The 20,867-nt window shown below is 48.4% G+C and overlaps 10 protein-coding genes across 10 annotated transcripts; 4 read left to right on the plus strand and 6 right to left on the minus strand.

Moving 5' to 3' along the window:
- Window positions 1–563: 563 nt before the first annotated feature.
- On the plus strand, window positions 564–2,021 carry N7529_000539 (epoxide hydrolase; the record flags this gene model as incomplete). Its single annotated transcript, XM_057236070.1, has 4 exons — window positions 564–885; window positions 952–1,079; window positions 1,134–1,212; window positions 1,252–2,021. The coding sequence occupies 4 exons, from the start codon at window positions 564–566 to the stop codon at window positions 2,019–2,021; spliced, it is 1,299 nt and encodes a 432-aa protein (XP_057102873.1).
- A 446-nt stretch (window positions 2,022–2,467) lies between these two features.
- On the minus strand, window positions 2,468–3,280 carry pup3 (proteasome core particle subunit beta 3; the record flags this gene model as incomplete). Its single annotated transcript, XM_057236071.1, has 4 exons — window positions 2,468–2,611; window positions 2,670–3,124; window positions 3,182–3,200; window positions 3,278–3,280. The coding sequence occupies 4 exons, from the start codon at window positions 3,278–3,280 to the stop codon at window positions 2,468–2,470; spliced, it is 621 nt and encodes a 206-aa protein (XP_057102874.1).
- Window positions 3,281–3,619: 339 nt separating this feature from the next.
- N7529_000541 (putative UBX domain protein) lies at window positions 3,620–5,182 on the plus strand (the record flags this gene model as incomplete). The annotated part of the gene is made up of 2 exons (XM_057236072.1): window positions 3,620–3,756; window positions 3,823–5,182. 2 exons carry the CDS (start codon window positions 3,620–3,622, stop codon window positions 5,180–5,182), a joined length of 1,497 nt encoding a protein of 498 aa, XP_057102875.1.
- Window positions 5,183–5,710: 528 nt separating this feature from the next.
- N7529_000542 (60S ribosomal protein eL36) lies at window positions 5,711–6,718 on the minus strand (the record flags this gene model as incomplete). Its single annotated transcript, XM_057236073.1, has 3 exons — window positions 5,711–5,797; window positions 6,079–6,264; window positions 6,671–6,718. The coding sequence occupies 3 exons, from the start codon at window positions 6,716–6,718 to the stop codon at window positions 5,711–5,713; spliced, it is 321 nt and encodes a 106-aa protein (XP_057102876.1).
- Window positions 6,719–7,087: 369 nt separating this feature from the next.
- N7529_000543 (MDM20/NAA25 family protein) lies at window positions 7,088–10,412 on the minus strand (the record flags this gene model as incomplete). Its single annotated transcript, XM_057236074.1, has 8 exons — window positions 7,088–7,840; window positions 7,892–8,004; window positions 8,063–8,831; window positions 8,882–9,158; window positions 9,221–9,564; window positions 9,667–9,843; window positions 9,923–10,198; window positions 10,242–10,412. The coding sequence occupies 8 exons, from the start codon at window positions 10,410–10,412 to the stop codon at window positions 7,088–7,090; spliced, it is 2,880 nt and encodes a 959-aa protein (XP_057102877.1).
- Window positions 10,413–11,330: 918 nt separating this feature from the next.
- On the minus strand, window positions 11,331–12,068 carry N7529_000544 (coiled-coil-helix-coiled-coil-helix domain-containing protein; the record flags this gene model as incomplete). Its single annotated transcript, XM_057236075.1, has 4 exons — window positions 11,331–11,372; window positions 11,485–11,512; window positions 11,645–11,752; window positions 11,998–12,068. 4 exons carry the CDS (start codon window positions 12,066–12,068, stop codon window positions 11,331–11,333), a joined length of 249 nt encoding a protein of 82 aa, XP_057102878.1.
- Window positions 12,069–12,984: 916 nt separating this feature from the next.
- On the minus strand, window positions 12,985–14,659 carry N7529_000545 (uncharacterized protein; the record flags this gene model as incomplete). The annotated part of the gene is made up of 4 exons (XM_057236076.1): window positions 12,985–14,238; window positions 14,300–14,383; window positions 14,443–14,562; window positions 14,621–14,659. 4 exons carry the CDS (start codon window positions 14,657–14,659, stop codon window positions 12,985–12,987), a joined length of 1,497 nt encoding a protein of 498 aa, XP_057102879.1.
- A 1,007-nt stretch (window positions 14,660–15,666) lies between these two features.
- N7529_000546 (ribosomal RNA-processing protein RRP9) lies at window positions 15,667–17,481 on the minus strand (the record flags this gene model as incomplete). Its single annotated transcript, XM_057236077.1, has 1 exon — window positions 15,667–17,481. The coding sequence occupies one exon, from the start codon at window positions 17,479–17,481 to the stop codon at window positions 15,667–15,669; it is 1,815 nt and encodes a 604-aa protein (XP_057102880.1).
- A 413-nt stretch (window positions 17,482–17,894) lies between these two features.
- pre1 (proteasome core particle subunit beta 4) lies at window positions 17,895–18,626 on the plus strand (the record flags this gene model as incomplete). Its single annotated transcript, XM_057236078.1, has 4 exons — window positions 17,895–17,991; window positions 18,047–18,296; window positions 18,369–18,492; window positions 18,549–18,626. The coding sequence occupies 4 exons, from the start codon at window positions 17,895–17,897 to the stop codon at window positions 18,624–18,626; spliced, it is 549 nt and encodes a 182-aa protein (XP_057102881.1).
- A 312-nt stretch (window positions 18,627–18,938) lies between these two features.
- On the plus strand, window positions 18,939–20,816 carry N7529_000548 (ubiquitin carboxyl-terminal hydrolase family protein; the record flags this gene model as incomplete). The annotated part of the gene is made up of 2 exons (XM_057236079.1): window positions 18,939–19,590; window positions 19,651–20,816. 2 exons carry the CDS (start codon window positions 18,939–18,941, stop codon window positions 20,814–20,816), a joined length of 1,818 nt encoding a protein of 605 aa, XP_057102882.1.
- Window positions 20,817–20,867: the final 51 nt, after the last annotated feature.

Genomic DNA, 20,867 nt, shown 5'->3' on the forward strand with positions numbered 1-20,867 from the left:
AAAGTGCATCTGCGATCTTGTCCGGCTCTTGATGCCAACTGGTATGACTCGGACTTGCAGATTCAATGCAGCCTTCTGCAATTTGAACGGTGAAGTCTTCCCGTCTTATTTTACAGCACTACAACCATAGGATATAGAAGCCCCGGGGTTCGACTTATCTTTGGTTGATTGGATCAATTGCAGATTTATACTGAGTGCCTACCCAAGTAGGTAGTATCCTTGCTCGATATATACATGTAGTAACCATTGGAGTTGTCGAGAAAACTTCTCAAGTTGCACCAGAATACATACCTTCTGCCGTGAGATTCATACTTCATGCAGCCATTTTTTTGGCCGATTCGCGAGTACTCAATCGACGATTCAACTATTTGCCTCATGGCTACACCTAAATTCTTGATATTTTGTGCGATATGAGCCGTGAAACCGAGGTAAATATTTCTCCGCAATGGCCGATCATCACGGCATCGTGCAAAGGCCCAAGCGCGACTAGGGCAGTATAAATGCAACTATATCAAGACAACCAGCCTTGAAACGTGGATCAAAATTCTCCGACAAACGCATCTATGAGTTCTATCACCCCATACAAAATTGCCGTTCCAGACGAGCAGCTCCAGCAACTTCGCCAAAAATTGGAGCAGACCAACTTTCCTGATGAACTCGATGCTTCCGGGTGGGATATGGGTGTTCCTCTCCATGAGATCAAACGGCTTGCTGCCGTATGGCGTGATGAATTCAATTGGCGCGCGCAAGAATCAAAATTGAACGAAACTTTCAAGCAGGTGAACGTTCGAGTTGGCGTGGATGGTTTTGGAGACTTGGATATCCATGCTGTGCATCACAAAAGTGGAAATTCGAGGGCTATTCCATTACTATTTATCCATGGATGTATGGGCCTGAGATTATAAGTTTCAATCTCCAAAAAGCAAGAGCTGATTTTTTCTTTCTACGAAGGGCCTGGCAGCTTCCTGGAGGCAACCAAGCTGATCCCACTACTCACTAAAAGCGACGGAGACGGACCAGTATTCGATGTCGTAGCGCCTTCATTACCAAATTTTGGATTTTCCCAGGGTGTCAAAAAGGTACGCTGGAATCTGTATCACTGATCACGTCAATCATGCTAATACTTGAACTAGAGAGGATTCGGCCTGGCACAATATGCCGAAACTATCCACAAAGTAATGATAGCACTGGGTTACGACGAATACGGCAAGCGTCCCCTATTCTAGTCAAAACAACTCAACTAACATCTAGCAGTGATCCAAGGAGGGGACTGGGGCAGCATGATCGCACGCACCATAGCCCAGTTCTACTCTCAACACACGCAAGCCATTCACCTGAACTTCATACCCGTCACACCACCCTACCCATGGCGAAGCCCGTACCAGTTTATCAAATCGTTAATCTCAGTGCCCTTCTCGGCGAAAGATCGCGGCTTCATCGCCCGGTCAGTGGGATATCTCACGCGCGGCAATGCATATATGAAACAGCAGGAGACACGTCCCCAGACTCTGGGCTACGGGCTCCACGATAGTCCCATCGGGCTGCTGGCTTGGATATATGACAAAATGCACAGTTGGTCTGACGATTATCCCTGGACAGACGAGGAGATTTTGACTTGGGTGAGTGTGTATTACTTTTCGACGGCTGGGCCGATGGCTTCGACGAGAATTTACTATGAGGCTTCGGCGCCGAAAAGAGCGGATGATCATATGTCAGATGGGGGATCTCAGGTGGATCCACAGGAGAAGGTGGATTTGAAATATATGTCGCTTGCGCAGGTTCTTGGAGCTCGGGCTCCTCAGAGCGTACGCTTTGCGGTGGCGCAGTTCCGCGAGGAACTTGTTATGTGGCCCATGGCGTGGTATCGCTCTATTGGGAATGTTGTGCAAGAGAAAGAGTATGATCATGGTGGCCATTTTGCTGCTTGGGAGGTACCTGAGCTACTGGCTGCTGATCTCAAGGAGTTCCTGGGTAGAGAAGGGCCAGCATTTGGGGCAGTAGCTGACAGAGATGGATACTGAAGGAATCACTCAAATGGTCTTCGATCGAGTCCATAAGATTGAAAAGACTGAACTTCGACCCTGCAACATTTATGTATAAGAGGACCTTGTAGAGAATCAGTGCACCGAGCCTAAAAAGCTACAAAGAAAAAATGACCAGCCAATCTTCGGGATATGACTAGTGAATGTCCTGACTGACAAGTTAGGTGGAAGATAGAAGATGCAACATAGAACACTGCCGTGGCGTGACAACGGGGGCCTTTTATTATCGTGATAGGAGTAAGAGAAACATGGAGTCAAAGAACAAATTCGCCCTTTGGCTCAGGTATCGACCGCTCTCACGTTGATGTTGTGCTATCCCGTCCTCGATCGACCGTACACGACATGTATCATCCAGTGTGAAGACCGTAGACGCCGGGATTCGCCCTCAAACCAACGCAAAACCCAAAACAATCACTTCCCCAAATCTAATCCTGTCGTCCCTTCAATAGACGCTGGGTAACCTTGTCCTTCTCTATGATATAAACCTGGGCTCCCCAACCGGAGAGAGCGTCTCGGTCGACGGCACTGAGCAGCGCTTGTGAGATTGTCTCGAAGAGATCCTCGGGGGCCTGCAGCAACATCGGTATTAGCATTAAGCGGAGGTGTCGTAGATCTGCTTGTACATACCAGATCAGGCTCCCACAGACCCTCGCAGGTACCGAAGAGCTGGTCGCTTGCTGTTCCGCTAACGATGAAGTCCTTGGCGAAATCGATACAGCCAATGCTGTCAAAGCCGCAGATGAATGGCTTCCCCGTTGTTGGGTTGATACCAGCCAGCACGGGGCTGACGAAGTAGGGACCGAAGCGCTTCTCGTAAAGCGATGAGCTCACTAGGTTGGCGAAGGTCTGCGGTGCGATGTCGCGCTCCTCGCGCAGTCGGTACATATTGACCTTGTAGCGGAAGAGATCAGAGATGGTGTTCACATCGGTGGCCAGACCAGTCAGGCCGAGGTAGGTAGATGGAGCGTAGTTGAAGATCTTGGGGAAGTTGTTGGAGATAGTCAAGGCCTGCATGCCCAGGCGAAGGTCGCAGGCAATGGCGACGCAGTCCTTGCCCACCATGGCGACACAGGCACCGCCATCTAGAAAAAGATTAGTATTTCTGTTGATTAATCACAAGGATCGGGTTTCCGGCATACTGATGTCGAAGGGGTTGGACTATGATGGGAGAAGTCGGTCAGCCTTTGAGATCCAGAATACTGTAGCCGATCGGGGGAAGGGCGCTTGTTTCATACCATTATTGCGATATTTCAAAGCAATGTAATATGACAGGTAATTTCCAGAGCTAATTAACAAATAAAAAGAGGAAAGAAGGTGGTTGAGAAGGGGGTAGATTGGGGGAGGTGATGGAGGTGAGTTGATGACGGGGAAGCTCTGAGGTACGCGAGAGAGCTCAGATGACGCCCGCACCGCTGCCTGGTGTTTCGTATGCTTCGACTACCTTCTGCCCTCTTTCTCCCCGCATTCCTTTTTTTTTGAAACGTCTTTCAAGTTTCTCATTTTACACTTGTAATCTTGTATAGGGAATACTGAGATTACATTTTCTGTTTCATTTGAGCTTGTGCTAATAAGTCATAATGAGTTCCCACGTTGTGGTGATCGACGCGACAGCCAGGCGGGCAACGATCAAGACCACACCTACCAAACACTTGACTGATATACTGCAAGAAGCATGTTCAAAGCTTGGATATAACTCCAGTCAATATGGATTGAAGTGAGTGGATGCTTCCTACCTTACAAGGATGACAACTCTAACTGGGACTTTTCTACATCGCAACAGGCACAATCGCAAGCAGCTTGACCTTTCTCTATCTTTTCGTCTATCCGGTCTTAGCTCTGGCGCAAAACTCGAACTTGTACAAGCATCTCGTTCCCCGTCCGTTGTCACTGTCGGCCTACAACTCCCAGAGTCTGAAGCCCGCGGTGCCCCGAACGGCCGTATACTTGATAAATTCCCTAGCACCACAACGCTCTGGCTAGTACTACGCAAGTTTGAGGCTGGAGTTGCAGGCAGTGGCCTGACACGGAACTTTACTTCACGTGCGGTACCTGTTACCGATGACGGAGAAAGTTCGGGAAGTTTGTACTATGAAGCTCCTGTACTTCAGATCTTAGAGCGTAAGCTCTCAAGCTTCACAGATCTACAGAAGTCCCTGGCCCAGCTAGGATTCAATAGTGGAAATGTTCTCATTCGGCTCAGCTTCCGACGGACAGAACAGCGGATCGAAGAAGCAATGCTCGAAATTGGCGAGTTCTTCAAGTCTGAAGAGGACGATACGCCAGCGCAGGACAAAAGCGGCGCGCCCACGGTGGATCCTACCGAGGTCAAAACTGAGGAACCTGTTCAGCAGCTATCTGCTGCAACCCAGCCTGAGCCCTCTAGCGTCGCCGCCTCTGAACCAGTTACTCCTCCCCCAACTACCCTCGAGCCGGCCACTTCAACAACTGAATCTGGTCGGACTATCACCGTCTTCTCCCCTCCATCGGAAGACACACCTTCGTCAGCTCAAATAGCGTATAATGAGAACGACTACATACCCTCCATCGAGCACGCACAGCTGCACCAGCGATTGCTCAACGAATCATCTCGAAACCAACGCTTACCGACGCATGCGGAGATGGCCGCCAAGGCTAAGGAAGAAGAGGCGAAACAAGCAGCAATCCGCGAAGTCGATGTCAAAGTCCGCTTTCCAGACCAGAGCCAAGTGGTCGCTAAGTTCGGGACTTCGGACACCGGACAGTCGTTATATGAGTTCGTGCGCAGTTGCCTTGCTCCGCCATTTGCCAACGAGGACTTTAGCCTCACTGTTCACACTGCATCTCGCTCCCAACACACAAGCGCCATTCCTTCATCAGAAAAGAGACGGTTGATCAAGGATATAGGGTTGACCGGTCGTGTGCTAGTCAACTTCTCTTGGGCTGAGAACGCTGCCTCTTTCGTTCATGAACGCCGAACAGAGACGCTTCGCCCAGAGCTTCGAAGTCAGGCTCAACAGCTCAAAGTTGAACAGCCACCGGAGCCGAAGGAACAGGAGACAGTCCCGCAGCCTGGTCCAAGTAGCGCCCAAGGTGATGCGAAGCCCAGCGGGGCACGGAAAAGTGGTGCCGTGCCTAAGTGGCTGAAGCTGGGCAAGAAATGATTGAATCAAGAATGAACGACATGTCTCTCTGATGATCATGATTAACTACGTGGCGCATCTTTTGAATATCCGTGAGTTAAATTAGATGTGCGATTAGAACTGAATCACATGCTTCAAGCTTCATTTAGGAAGGAATATATAGTGGCGGGATCGAGGTTCTGTGCCAGTGTCATGGTAGACTAGTATGCTCGCCAAGCTCCCAATTGCCTAGAGGTAGTTGCAGGTAAAGAAGCTGCTCAGTTATACACATAGACTGTATCTCTTCTAGCTCAGCAATTGCTCTGCAACCGCTGATTTTCCATATATACGGGCAATTTCTCGGCTTAATAGCAAAGACGATAGAAAGAAAAATATCATGAAATGGTTGAGAAATTGTTTTCATTATGGTTTCACTAAAGGAATCCCATGTTTGCCTTCCCCTTCATGCACACCCCAGTGGCCACAAAACCCCCCTTTCCGATCCGAGAATCACGCTTTTTGTGCGTCGAGTCGTTAAAACGATAGAAAAACAGGAACGGGTTGAGACATTTAGTGAGCAGCCTGGGCGCGACGGGACTCAGCAATGACCTTCTGCATGCTCTCAACCTTGGCCTTGCCGCGGCCGAAAGTACCGAGCTAAATTTGAAGTCAGTAAATGTGCACTGAAGTATTTTGACAGTGATCTCTGGCTCCAATGAATCCATGTGGTTTCGAGCACGGGTTTGATCATTGAAATGTGCAACGGTGGTTGTAAAGGTCCATCCAAGTAGCGATCTGCATCAAATTTTGCCTGCAAAATCGACTCGCGGGACCCTTTCAACACCATCACACGTAGCAACACAACCAACCATATTCCAAAACCAATGTAATCCACGGAGCAGAATTTGTCTGAGCCGCAATAGAGAATATAAACATACGCGCTTCTTAGCGAGCTTGCGGGCACGCTTGTCCTGGGCGTTGCGCAGCAACTCAATGATGCGGCGCTCGTAGGGGGCGAGACCGACGACCTCCTGGGCGATTTCGCGAACGAAAGCGGTGCGACGGGAGCTCTTGCCCTTGGACCGGCTGATGCGGGTCTTGGGGGTGTTCAGGGCAGTCGTGGGCTATATCGAGGGCAGTCAGTACATGGTTCATTGAGTCATCAGTACAGAGGCCAAAAGGATCCAGAGTCTCTCCTGTTCAAGTCTGGAGTCGGTCTGTCGGTTCGTTCAAATGCGTAGTCGGATCAAAGGATTGGGTGAAAGTTGGGTGAAAGTCGTGTGTTTATTTCGTGTGCCGAAGATCGAATCCAAAAAGTTTCCCGTCATATCTCTAATTTTTTCTCCCGGCGTCCTTGATTTTGTCCCATTGTTTTGAGCAATTGCAATCCTTGTGTCGTGATATTTCGTGTTTTCGCGATAAACCGTGACCCGAATGGCCTTGAACGAACAGACAGACCGAACGAGAAAGAGACATTGGAGACCTTCAAAAGACCCAGCAGCATGAGGAAAGAGACAGGGATAAACGTACACGGCCGCTGTTAATGCCGACGACAATTCCGGAGCGTTGCTGCACCATCTCGGCGGTTGTTGATTGAAGGGGTTGGCGGAGGTTGTCGAAGAGGAGGTGAGGGAGCCGTGTGAAAATCGTCCCAGTTCTTTTGCCTGGAACCGCAAAAATGGGGTCTTGGCGCTGGTTGGTGCGGTAGGCGAAGGGCTAGGGCTAGGGCTGTGGACTAATTTAGGACTAGCGTGTCCGCAACTCGACACCTCAGGCTTAAACCTCTGGCGATCGCACGTGACACTTTATGCCCTTCTTAATTTTGACGTTCTTGAGGCTGCGTCGATTGATCAAAATCAATGCTTTGATGGATATGGTTTACATGTATTCTAGCTGTGGATGTTCATAGACACATGACTCATTTCGTACATTCCTTGACTCCCATCTTCAAAGTTTGGTAGCCAACACTCCATCAAGTGCCTCCTCCCAACTCTCCCTTAAGTCTCCGCAGAACACTTCGAGCGCAGAATCATCCATCATTTTTCTTAGGACATCTTGAAGGGGCTTCTCATATTCGTCAGCCGGATCACCTTGGTTGACAAGATCAATCAACGTGCTAAGAGTGGCCGATTCGCTAAGGCCCTGTTTCAAAGCTCGAGTGTTTGAGCGGATATCTTCGAAAACTTCACAAACAAGAGTATGCAATCGATTCAAGTGTTCAACTGGAAGCTTAGCAGTCTTGATTGTCTTACGAGAATCGAGATCAATTACCTTCCACATAGCCTTGAGGGTCTCGACAAGAGTCCAATTGGCGTGGAAGTATTCCCAGGTCGGTGCGCCTGTTGTACCTGGGACGAACTCGATGGCAGTCTCTGCGATGAAGGCAGACTTTTTTGTCTCATCCAAAGCTAGGCTCTGTCTCTTGTCCTTGAGCCAAACTTCCATTTCACCGAGTGCACTTTCAATTTGGGCAGTGGTATGAGCCTTGGATCCAGCCATGAACAGAGCGACCTTGAGCAATTTTGAGTGGATCTTAGTTGCATCCTTCTCAGCGGCTGTCTGATCAATCTCAGCCTCAGAAAGCGACAGATCACTGACAACAGGCAGCTCCAGGGCTAGGTCGACTGGCTTCTGAAGGCCGATGCTTGCGAGAACATTGAAAAGTTGGTCAGTAACCCGGGCTGATGAAAGCCAGTTTTCCTACATCGGAATTAGTATTTGTCCCTTAATCACTCCAGCAGAGATACTCACACTGGGAAGCGGGCCTACGCGCAATCGCTCCTCAAACGTGGGTTTATCATAACGTTCCAAGTTCATGAAAGCGTCATACTTACGCTGGTCTTGAGCCGACGAAGCAGTTTGGGCTGTGGAATAATTAGTATCCATATTTTTGGGATATGAATGGAGTCAGCAAACACATACCGACAACTTCATGGTGACTCAAGTGCTCCCCTCTCCTGAGTCTTTGCATTCGTCGTACATCGAGTGCCCACATTCTTCGGCAAATGCTGTCCTTGAGACGAGAGCGGAGTTCCATTGAGTCCTCCAAGTTGGCGTAACTCCCATCGCCGAGCCCTCTGATCAAAGAGTGGCTGATGGTAACATCGACAGAACGGTAGAAATCGAGCGCTTTAACAAATGCAGCTTGGGGATCAAATTCCTTGTAGTCTGCACCTTCAATTGGTGGCCCCGAATGTGGGTGAATCGAGGCGAAGCGGGTGAAAAGATTGTGGGCGACCGTTTCATACTGCATGTGTTTGACAGACAGCGTGCTGAATTTCTTCAGGGCAATCGAGCCGGCGCCGAGAAGAAGATAAATGCGGATCAACAACATAATCGCATTGGAGTTATGCGGAGAATCAATCAGCAGCTGCTCCAGAACGCCAGCGGCGCGAATCAGAGCGGTGTTGCTGACTCTACTAGATAATTCACAGACTTGGTTGGAGCGAATAATGCTCATAGCGGCAATGATGCAGAAGTCGTCTGTGGGACGACTTTCCATCGCGGAAGCACCATTGCCCTCGTCCTGTGACCCTGCATTCTGGGCCTTCGCAGCAAGCGTGAATTTGTTGTAAAGTTCAAGGCATTTGCAGACAAAGTCCTCAATGCTGGATTTGGACACTTTGCTGTTACCAGCAATTTGTTCATGATACTGTAGCTTGTATGCATTTATCAATGGAACGGCATCATCCTTCAATTCCATTAGCTTGAACTCATCGAATTAACCCAATCTTAACTTACTGGTTTGTCTTGGACGTTGTCCATGCAATACTGAGATACTCGTTGCACCACAGAAGCCTCACGGGTCTCTAAAACACCTCGCAAGTCCTGGAAAGCATAGAGTTTGGACTTGTGTTGGTCGAAGTAATTTTGTATGGCAGAAACCAGATCGTCTTCTGTGCGCTCACCCCGTTTCAGCCCGGTAAGGACTACGTCCAAGAGGGCAATATGCGCATTTCGAGATTTAGGGTCGAATTCAATAAACTTCTGGATATGTTGCTGCGCATCCGAAATCACTCTGCAAAGTAAGAAAGTTATCCGTAAGCCAATACTTCAACGGCGTTGGAAAAAAGAACTTACTCCTTGTCTTCGGTCAATTTTCGTGCAGCTGCGATGAGTAGGTTCCAGATCTTCCAATCATCCCGCTCCTTGAGAGCCTTGCGCCCTTCTTCATCTTCGGGTACAGCGAGGAGACCTTTCGCATATGAATAGCCTTCTTTCCAGAGGCCAGCAAGCCCAAGATTGTTAACTTTTGCTAACATCAAGAATCGGTCATTGTTGGCAATACGAGATCCAAGGCCAGTGTTCTCGCTGTCAAGTATCTGTACAGCCTCGGCCGAGCGGTTTTGTGATTCATATATCCGAATAAGAAAGAAGAGGTCCTCGCCAGATTGAAGAGCTCTTGCGTTGCTAGGCAACTCGGTCTGTAAAAGTCAATTTCAATCCAGTGAGTTGTCCATGTTGAAATTCCATTTTCGAGCTGCATCGTTTGTCTCCTGAGGTGTTCAAAAAGGGTAATTGCATACCTGGTTAGAAGGGACCTCGGCAGCCGCCTTCGATATCATACGGTAAGCAAGTGTCCCGAAAAGCTTGCGGTCCATTTCGGAACTAGTTGGATCTTGTGCAATGAGATGGCACAAAAAGATGGCCCAGAAATAATACTTTCGCTCTCGAGGGAAGTTTTTCTGAAGGCCCATTGCAGCCTAGAAGCACCATTCGTAATATTAGCAACCTGATTATTATTTGCCATGCCCATCTCATACAGGCCGCTCCACAACATACCTTCTGAGCGGATTTCCAGTCAGAGGCCTCAAACCCTAATGTGAACCATCTCATCTGAAGTGTGAGATCCTGCGGCTTAGCCTTCGCTGCTTTCTCCCATATGGCGCTCCGAAGCTCGGTGTGGTCGTCCATCTTCTGTAGCGTCCGGTGGAGTATGTCGAGAGTGTCTAGATCCGAAATGGCCGGTTCTGCATTGCACAGCTGTACGGTTTCCGCAATGCCTCGCTTTTTGTGGGTTTCATCCGCATGGTTGAAAAGAATATTGGCTTTCCAGACCTGTACGATCTCATGTGTTAGCGATTTTCAGGTAGCTTTCAACATGGCTGCGGGGTTGAATTATATGATCACTTGCCTTCAGAAACTGCGTATTTTCACCTTTCTTCATGCGCTTCTCAATGAGCTGCAGTGCCTGCTTCATATTCTGCGAGTCAATGGCATCTTGAACCTGGTTGTTGCGGCGCAAGAACACCGCGTCATTGCCGGAGCTCATCCTGAGGATATTGCGCGAAATTACCTAGTTGTCTTTAGATCCCCGTACTTGATATTATTTCTCGGTCACTGCGCGAGGCACAGCATATGCTTAAAAGGTACAAGGATCAGTTGGAGTTGAAATTGATCACCTTCGGCCACTTTTTTATTTGGCGGGGAAGAACGCGAAATGGGAGGCGGTCAGCAGCTCCCCGCAATATACTGCTGGCAAGAAACCAACATCTAAAATATGAGGCGTCATAGGTGTTTGTCGTGCATACAACTGAATTATCGCTGAAGAAACCAAACCCAAAAGCCATAGCAAGGTTTTTAGAGAAATATTAGTATATACGAAAAGTCTGAGTATCTTCTGATTGGAATATTAAGCCATTTTTTTGACATTTTGGACACATTGAATCTTTGTGATACCTCTTAGCTGATTGATATTCAATTCGATGCCTGAACAATATCTGGACTTCCTAGATGGTTTCTAGCGTCAGCGGGTACAATTTATATGAACAATCATGTCTGAGCCCTACGCTATTTGAAAAGAAGACCCAGAGATATGCCATACAAAAACATTGAACTTTAATATACAAGTGTGAGATCATCCAGGAAGTAACCCGGTGCGTCAAGTAGAAGCCACGGAAATAAACCCTAGAACATACGAATGACTTAATTTGTAAATCATTGCCAGACGATTAAGGGGTGCTGCCTAGTAGAATGTCGGTATCCAAAGCAGTCCGTGTGTTTCAAATGTCATTTGCAAATGCACATAAGAATGAATGCTTGTCGCTTTTGTGGATAGAAACTAATCATCAAATTGAGAAAACAAGTGTGAGATGATGGCATGCAACGCTCGTTTGAGTATATCAAGGAATATACCAATCAAGTCAGTCGATGATCACTGATCGCAATATTTCGGCATAAAGGTGACAGTTTATTTTTGAGGCGCAGACACAGAAACCTTCTTCTGGGTGAGCTATAATCATTGTTAGCAGTTGGAGGCACAGCGGGATGGGTCGAAATCCACGAAATCTGCAGACAAAGCAGACAATCAAGATAATGGGAAAGATTCACATCTTTGAACATACCCAGTTCTTTTTGCAATCACGATAGGCTCTAAAAACACCGTTAGTTCCGATGCTGAGTATGACCATAATGTAGAAGCTCGAAAGTTTATTGAAAGCCAAACGCATCAATTCGAAGACAAATCAAAAGGACTTTCAGCATTCATGAAGTTTTGAAACTTACTGGAAATAGTCATGGCACAATTCCCGGTCATAAGCATTCCGCTTCATACACTTCAGACTCCTATCCGCGAAATCTTGGCATGGATCGTAGTATTGACTGGCATGTTTGCTAACCCGTATATTAGTCATCGGGATAAGCAAGAAGTACAAGTATTTAGCTCATTCGATAAGTAAAAGCCTGCTCGGCCTATTTGCCTAGCATGGCTCTTCTCCGGAGACCCCATAGAATGAAGAGGAGTCCGTGGACCTCGACAACAATCATAGATCGGCGAGGATACGACAAAGCATATGTTTGAAGGGAAACAAAGCAAGGGGGATCTCAATATGAGGAAAGAAATGACTTCCTTAACATACTGTGTGAATTTCTTCTCCACCTTCTCCCACGCCTTGTCATGGCCGTCCCCTTGTGTTGACTCATCCGCCATGGTTGCGTGTTTGGAATTTTCTTGTATTGATCAACGATTATTGAAGGGAATTTCTCAATATATTTGATGGAGTAGAATGCCAAAGTTTTGCTTGAGATCGAAGGTCTGCTGAAGGTTGATTGGAGTAGAGAGTCGGCGTTGCCCAGGTGGAAGAATCGGGGATCCGCAGTCTTGGCGCGGAGATCTTCAAACATACCTGGGGTGGTAGTCGCCTCATCTGCATGATATTAAGATTTTTTGTAAATGAATCCCGAGATCATGACTCATATTATTCTAAGAGCGGAAAATAGAATCTCACTCTCGCAGAATGTTGGCTATATCGGAAATGACTTTACATATATTCTACAAGGCAATGTTCTTAGAACTAAATATATATTCTCATAGATTCATCCATTACAAAACTTTAAGTGTAAACATAATGAGATATACTGGAAGCCGGAAAGATGCAAACGAACTACGTATGTAGTTAAAGAAGTGGAAAATAAGCCAATGTGTGATCTCTGGTGCGATTCATCGTGGAATATCCAAGTCACACAACCACGGCCTCTTTAGGAGAACGAGGGTTATGATAGCCCTAAAGTAGTGACGGCTCCTCATATCTCAGGAAACACGAAGCTTTTAAAATTATCTTGAAGATTGCGACGCAAACCAACCGGAGAATATATAGAGAAAATATAGGGGCGTTTATAGGATTACTTGTGGACCGAGAGAGGAATAAAAATCATCACGAGAATAAGACTGACCATTCTAGTCATCAAGTTAAAAAATTCTTTAGGATATCAAAGTAAAAAGAAGTGCCAAGCGTGTCTCTAGAACAATACCCAAGCGCCGCGCTGAAGTTGAAGTCAAAGCAAAACATTAAAATAGACCCATAAAGGTAAACGCAGATTGAAAGTCAGTGGTAGGAAGATCTGACTCAATATGGGGAGAATCTCATATGCCGTCTGTGCGTGTTTCTTCTCACCGGGCCGACAGGCCCCTCGTCTGAATCGTCAAGAGTTATCGCATTTCCGGCCGTGTTTCCCGAAGCAATGGCGCGTCCAGCGGGCCGACGAGCGGGCGGCGAGATCTCGGATTCCGACTCTCCCGATATTTCCTCAACCTCATCATCCGAGTCAGGAATTGCCTGGGCCCTTGATCTTGCTGTGAGCCATGAAGCCTGGCTAGGGGGTTGGAAGAAATGAGACCGTGACGCAGTTTGTGGACGTCGAGGAGGCGGCCGGACTGCTTCATCTTCATCTTCAGAAGACTCAGCTGACTCTTCATCGATATCGATGTAAGGAGTGGTATCTCTCCATTGACGCAGCCCATCTGTGCTTGAAGTGTCACCGCCATGGATATCATCCACAACAGTACCAGTGGAAGGCTGTGAATCTGAGTGCTCGTCATACACCTCGCCACTCGTGTCGTGAAGCCCATTATCGATGAAAGAGCTTGTGGGCACATCGTTATTTTCATCATCAATGAAGGAGTCTGCCTCATCATACTCGTCTTCTTCATCTTCGTCATCGTCCTCTTCTTCATCTTCCTCGTCGTATGCATCCCCATTGGTATGAGCAGGTGCAGCGCGATACAATAGCCCGAGGTCGCTGTTGCCTTGTGGGACCATGTGATGCTGAGGGAAATAGGGCCGACCAGGAACATGGTGGTTCATGCGGTGCTGCCGAAACGCTTGCTGTTGCAAGGCTCGCATGGTGGGATTGTTACGCGCAAATTCCGCCCAAATAAGGTCCTGATCCGGAGTCCATCTTGGATAGTCGTCCTCTTCGGCAATGTTGTCAATGAGATCACCCTCCGTTGGTCCCGCTTCGTCCAAGCCATCGAATGAGTCTAGATCGTCTTCGCTGTAGTCATCTGACTCACTTCCATCAGAATCTCCGGCATTCGGTGGTTGTTGATAGCCGCATGATGGACAGTTTCCGTCTTCGAGTTCCCATCCACAATGAGGACATCGCGGTACATTGTCGTCAAAGTCATACAAAGGTTCCAGACGAGGAGGCTTGGGCTTGAAAAGTCCACCAAACAGACCACCTTTAGTTGGATGGTTATTCGCTTTGTCCTCCTCCAGCTCCTCTGCTGCTATCTTTTGATGTTTGGTGTGATCCTTGGTTGTTTCTCCTTTTTCCAACAGCTCTGCACGACCTGTGAGCATCTGCACCATGGCCCGGACCTACAACAACAAAAAAGAGTTAGACCCAATGAGTGGAATTGAAGGTAGTTCGTAAACTCACCAGGTAGGCTGGCGCCGGTTGTGTTTTGACACGCGCGCGACAATCTGGACATGTTCGTTTCGTTTGGAACCAACTTTTCAAGCACTGCGAAGAATTTTGGTCAGCATATATGATCAGAATCAAATGGGCGTGTAAGGACTCACTGAGTAGCAAAAGGTGTGGCCGCAGGCGAGGGTAAAAGGTTCGTAAAGGGCTAGGATGCAGACACCACACTGTACCAGAGTACGGATATCATGCACATGGTCTTGGAGAGTGTGAACAAGCTAAATCACTCGTCAGTTTTCAATGGTGCTTCCGAGTAGATGCGAGCCCTTAGCTTACTCCCGACGCCTCAGTTTTGAAGTCACTGGTGGATGCCATTATGTACTTGTTCTAACACCCGTCACGAGCTCGAGTATCGCAGGGGTAAGCCTGACCATCGACCAATCCGTGTTGAAGGTTTCTCCGGGTGAAGGCGCGAGTTCCGGTAGATGGGTGGGGGTCCGGAAAAGTAAAAGTTTGGTGTGGCAAGGCGAGCTCAAGAAGCTTCAATAGAAATAACGCTGATGAATCGGAGGATGGAGGACGTTTAGCGTTATTATGTGAGCAGTGAATAACAAAACAAGTAAAAGAATAGAGTGATCTAAATTATTTGAGGAAGGGCAGATATGTATTTTGTGGCCTCAGGCGGCAGTATCACATAATCACGCGCCCAAGGGCGTCAATATATGACCAGTCAGTTTACGCTTCGACTGATTATATCGGTTATTATTCGAGAATATTTATATATCTCATCACCTTAAGCTCCTATACCTAGGTATCGTAACCACTAACTGCCCTGTTGGTTGATTTTGGCTCTTTTTACCCGCCATACTTGCTGTTTAGGTATTTCGTCTTTCATCCTCTTTTATCTCTTTTTCTATATCGTTCCCATATTCCTTGAATTAGAATGGCCAATAATTGATCAATGTTGATGGAGCGCAATGAGCTCAATCTTTGAATGAACAAACTTCAGTCATCATAATGGTTCTCCGGGACTCTATGACTTTATACATCATTCATTCTGCGGTCAACGTGTTTCGGTTTCCGTCTTCGAACTAGAGAAGGAAACACCCTCCGCATAAGACAGTAACCGAAGAAGTGTAAGTAGGGAATTGTTGTTGCCCAGATCTTCAATTTCTATGGAATAGCCAACATCTACAGATCTACCATGACATTAGCTGCTTGGAAAAAGGATATAGTTGAATTCAATGCACCGAAGGAATCCGGTACATATGCAAAAATGGTAGAATTACACATATCTGACTCCAAATACACCTGACCCCGAGCAACGCTCCCCATTTTTATCCTCGACCAGTGAAGACCGGAAGATCAATTATGAACAAAATTTATACACCAGCCGCCACAGGATCATTAGTGGTGAATGGAACTTCAAACACGACAGCACCGTTGCGGCCGCCAGAAGTAGGCCCCTCATAGAAGGTATTGTCAAAACACTTCCAGCGAGCCAGGCGGTGTTCTTTGCCGACTGCGGCAACGATGGATACACCACGAGGTTCATTCTTGCAAGCCTCCTTAGATTTCGCATCGGCACCAGGCAGGTCAGATTCAGGGCGTCTTTCAAAGACAGCAATATCGTTGATAACACCCTTGATCAAAGGCTCTGGCTCCTTTTGTTCCAACTCTGGGGTGGCATCAAGTGCAAGGGTCTGGTTGAGTTGCTGGGATGGTGTGTCTGGAGTGACATCGCCAAGACGGCCTGCACCGATGGGGCCCAGAGGGATGATGCTTTTTTTATCGTCTGAGATGCGCCATGCGCGGATCCAACCGTCCCAGCTTCCACTGAGGACAACATCGGTACCAGGGAGAGTAGTGAGCGCGGTGATCCACCGGGGCGTGGGGCGCATGTGCCGCGCATTATGAGCAGCGATCTTCTCATCTAATTCGGGTGATAGAACATCCAGAGGGGGAACCGGGTCCAAGCCATGGGCCTGGCGGACAGTGTAAAGTGGCTTCTTCTTGTGAATTGACCAGAGCGAGATAGAGCCAGAGTCTGACCCAGTAACGAAGTGGTTGGGAGGAAGGGGGGCAATGCAATCGATATTGCTTTCATGGTAAGGGGCGCTTCTTGATGCACCACCACGGAACACAAGCTGTGTTTCGTCGACAACCTTCCACAATCGGGCTGTGCGATCCCGAGCACCGACACTGACACATTCATCGATGGTCATAGCAGCAACTCCAGTGACATGGTCCTGGTGACCGAATAGTGTTTCAACGTAGGCGTGGCCTGCTCCGCTGATAGACCAGGTTTTAATTGTGCGATCGTACGAACCAGAGAACAATTGCTCTCCAGAGCTCATGGTAGAGATATGGCGCGCAAAAGCGAGACTGCAAATTGAGTCCCTGTGTTGCAAAAATGTCCTGGTGGGGGTCAATGTCTCTGCATCCCAAATGACAAGTTTGTTGTCCGCTCCACCGGTGGCCACGAATTTTCCAGAAGGAGAGACAGCAACGGATAGAATGGAACCAGTGTGTCCCTGCTCTTCAGTTGATTCGCTCACTTTGCGCATACCCCGAGCATAGCTCACGCGCTTGGGCTTCTTCCGCTGGGGACGCGGGGGTCGCTTGGAGGTATCGTTATCACCGCTCGTTTCTTCTGCTGCCGGTACAGTGGGTGTAGCCAATTCCCATTTGGTCAAAGTCTTATCCTTAGAAACAGTGTAGACAAATGGGGGGTGAACTGCGATGTTGGTGGTTGACTGGGTATCGGAGCGGAAAAATGAATGGGACGCCGTGGGAATGGATAGTTTCGCAGCAATTTGACGAAACGTCCGCCCTTTGAACTCGTCAACGTCCTTCTTGAGTCGCTCTGCGATCAGGTCCCGATCAATATCTGCCGCATCGAAACCAGCTTCGTCGACTTCTCCTTTGATGTTGTCCAGGTAGCGTTCAGCGAGTTTCAATCTTCGATCCGCTGCGGTTTCGCCTTCCGAGTCCGATCCACTCTCGTCGCCTGACTCTGCCGAGTCGATTCCAGCAGCGTCATCCAAATCACTTCCAGAGATTGAATCTTCTCTCTCTTTCCGTCGACCGCTGTCGGTTTTGGCGTCCACGCCTCTCTTTTTCGATCCCGGTGGTGCAGCGCGGTCGTCTCTCTTCCGCTTGCGCTGGGAATTTGGGACAGTGAAAAACGACGACATTACGACTGATTGTCGAGTCTGTCACTTCCTGATCTCTGTAAAAAAGAGATGTATGGCGTTCGCAAAAGACTCGGGTTGCGGAGATCAAAACTTCAACTTTTTTTTGGCAGAAAAAAAAGCGCTCCAGGGCGGCGCTTACTCATCAAACTAAGCTGCCCACCCAGGTAGACGGGAGCTCCAGGCGTCAAGCTCACCGCGCGGCGCTCCTCACTTGACCACTACTCCCCTTCGTCTTCTCTAATCATCTAAATTGCTCATATTTTCTTGATTTATTAATCCATACCGCCAACATGTAAGTGTATTCATGATGATACCTGCTTATTTGAAAATGGCCATTGACGGTCTTTACCAGGGAGGTTCTTTTGGGTATCGCCGGCAAGGACTTCGTCATTCTTGCTGCATCCAAGGCTGCAATGAGAGGCCCGACAGTTCTCAAGGCCGAGGATGATAAGACACGACAGTTGAACAAGCACACACTCATGGCCTTCTCCGGCGAGTCTGGAGATACTGGTATGTAGACTGCTTCAAAGAGACAAACAAGATACTTACGAGCTTCCTTGACTAGTTCAATTCGCCGAATACATTCAAGCCAACGCTGCACTCTACAGTATGCGTAATGACACCGAACTCAGCCCCTCCGCAGTTGCCAATTTCGTGCGGGGCGAATTGGCGCGGAGCTTACGATCACGGAGTCCCTACACAGTGAACCTGCTGCTTGGTGGTATAGATCCGGTCACTGAAAAGCCTCATCTGTACTGGATTGATTACCTCGCGTCATTGGCACCCCTGCCGTACGCCGCTCATGGCTATGCACAGTATGTTTTATCGCCCTTTGATGTCGGATGATGCGAAGCTCCGGGTGAGACGATCGATACTGACTCTGCTAGATACTACTGCCTCTCCATCCTTGACAAACACCACAACCCCGACATCTCACTTGAGGAGGGTCTTAAACTCCTCACCCTGTGCACAGACGAGCTGAAGCGCAGACTACCCATTGACTACAAGGGAGTAAGTTTTCCGAACAAACGATCTTTCGGACCATATTCTGACTCAATTTTCTACAGGTCCTGGTCAAGGTGGTTACAAAGGATGGCGTACAGGAAATTCCTGTTGATAACGATAAGATTGTTCGGAGTGCTTAAAGGTCGACATACCACGGCGTTTTTATCACATCCTATGACGTTTTTATTTGATTCTGAGATAGTCCTCAAAACAGTCGGCATGATTTAGGCTGTAGCAAGTCAATTGAAGACTAGATTCTTAGGTGGCCTAGAGGATTATAATAAACAAATCTACCCAAAATCTCTCTCAAAAAGACCAAGGGAAGCTTGGAGATCGTTTTGTCTGCTGTCATAGTCGATGCTGCTGTTTGTCTTGTTTGCATTAGCGCATCTCGAGCTTTCGGAAACTCAAGAACTCCGTGATCGCCAATCTTTTATCGCAACCATATCACAATGTCCAAAAGGCCCGCAGAGCTTCCCCTGGAACGAGACTTTTCTGGCTCACCTGCTTCCAAAAAGGCCCGTGTCGAAGACAACGACGACGATTTTGGCGACAGTGCAGGGCTAACGAGCGACCAAAAGCCGACAGATCGCAATGGCGCGGATGTCGATCTCGAAGGGGCAGCTGAACTAGAAAAAGAGGAGCTCGAAGAGGGCGAAAATGACCAGTCAGGACTGTCGGATATTGACGAAGATGCGCCTGCGCTCAGTGCTCCGAAGCGACAAAGTGCTCCCATGGAAGGCTACGGCGACCTGTACCTTGACACGATCAATCGCGAGATCTTGGATTTCGATTTCGAAAAACTGTGCTCCGTCAGTCTGTCCAATATCAACGTGTACGCCTGTCTCGTCTGCGGCAAGTACTTTCAGGGTCGTGGTCCCAAATCCCATGCGTATTTTCACGCGCTTGAGGTCGGACATCACGTCTTTATCAACATCGGCACAAAAAAGGTCTACGTCTTGCCAGAAGGATACGAAGTCCAGAGCAAGAGTTTGGACGACATCAAATACGTGGTCGACCCGCACTACACCAAAAACGAGGTGGTCAAGCTTGACAAGGAAGTGCACGATGCCTGGGACCTTTCTGGAACCAAATATAGACCAGGTAAGAACTCACTGCACAATTCGAACTGGAGATGTCGAAAAACTAATGTTCATTTCGTAGGATTTGTCGGCATGAACAATATCAAGGCCAACGACTACGTCAACGTTGTAGCCCAACTACTGGCACATGTTCTGCCAATCCGCAATTTCTTCCTCCTCCACAACTTCCCTACACCTGGTACGCCAGAAATAGTTCTTCGCTTCAGCACACTAGTGCGAAAGCTATGGAACCCAAAGGCATTCCGGTCACATGTCTCTCCGCACGAGTTGCTACAGGAGGTCGCTTTGCGATCTTCGAAGCGCTTCACACTCACGAACCAGGCAGACCCGGTGGACTTCTTATCCTGGTTCTTGAACAGCCTGCACCTCGCTTTGGGAGGATCCAAAAAGCCCTCACCTGCCCCCACAAGTGTCGTGCACGCGGCGTTCCAAGGCCGCGTACGAATTGAAAGTCAAGCTATCACCGCTCATTCTGATACCCAGAATGCCCGCTTGGTATTTACCGAATCTGGTACAATCAAGAGCCAGGTCACACCTTTCCTTATCTTGACCTTGGATCTACCTCCTACGCCTCTCTTCCAGTCTGCCAACCGGGAATCAATCATCCCCCAGATTCCCTTAACCACCCTGTTGAACAAATATAACGGCTACACGGCTTCGGAGAAATTGGACCACCGTGTCCGACACCGTCTCCTCCACCCCCTTCCTCCTTATCTCTTCTTCCACATCAAGCGGTTCAGCAAGAATCGCTTCGTCTCCGAGCGAAACCCCACCATTGTTACTTTCCCCTCCCCTCGCTCTTTAGACATGTCCCCCTATGTCGAACCAAACCCCGATGTCTGTTCGCCTGGCGAGCCAATTTTGTATGATCTCGTGGCAAACGTCATTCTCGACCCCGCTATAGCTGCACCCGGTGAGATGGATGACGCCGCTGATAAGGGTGTCAAGGCTGCATCTGGAGCCGGCGGCTCTTCTACTGGTGCCGGTGGTGGCAGTGAGAAGGTCTCCTGGCTTGTCCAGCTTCACGACAAAGCTATGTCTGCCGAGAACACACGAACACAAAACGGAAATGCAACAGCACAGCAGCAGAAGGGTCCGGAGTGGCTCGAGATTCAAGACTTGTTTGTCAAGCGTGCGGAAACTGAGACACTTTTCACGCGTGAAGGATATCTCATGGTTTGGGAGCGGCGCAAGACCTCTGGACAAAAAGGCAAAGGTCGTGCATAAATGAAGATGGGTTAACCGAGGGACTTGATCTGGAGTTTAATCTTGATATCT

The sequence above is a fragment of the Penicillium soppii genome (assembly GCF_028829465.1).
Source record: "Penicillium soppii strain IBT 18220 chromosome Unknown utg000001l, whole genome shotgun sequence".
Taxonomy (NCBI): Eukaryota; Fungi; Ascomycota; class Eurotiomycetes; order Eurotiales; family Aspergillaceae; genus Penicillium; species Penicillium soppii.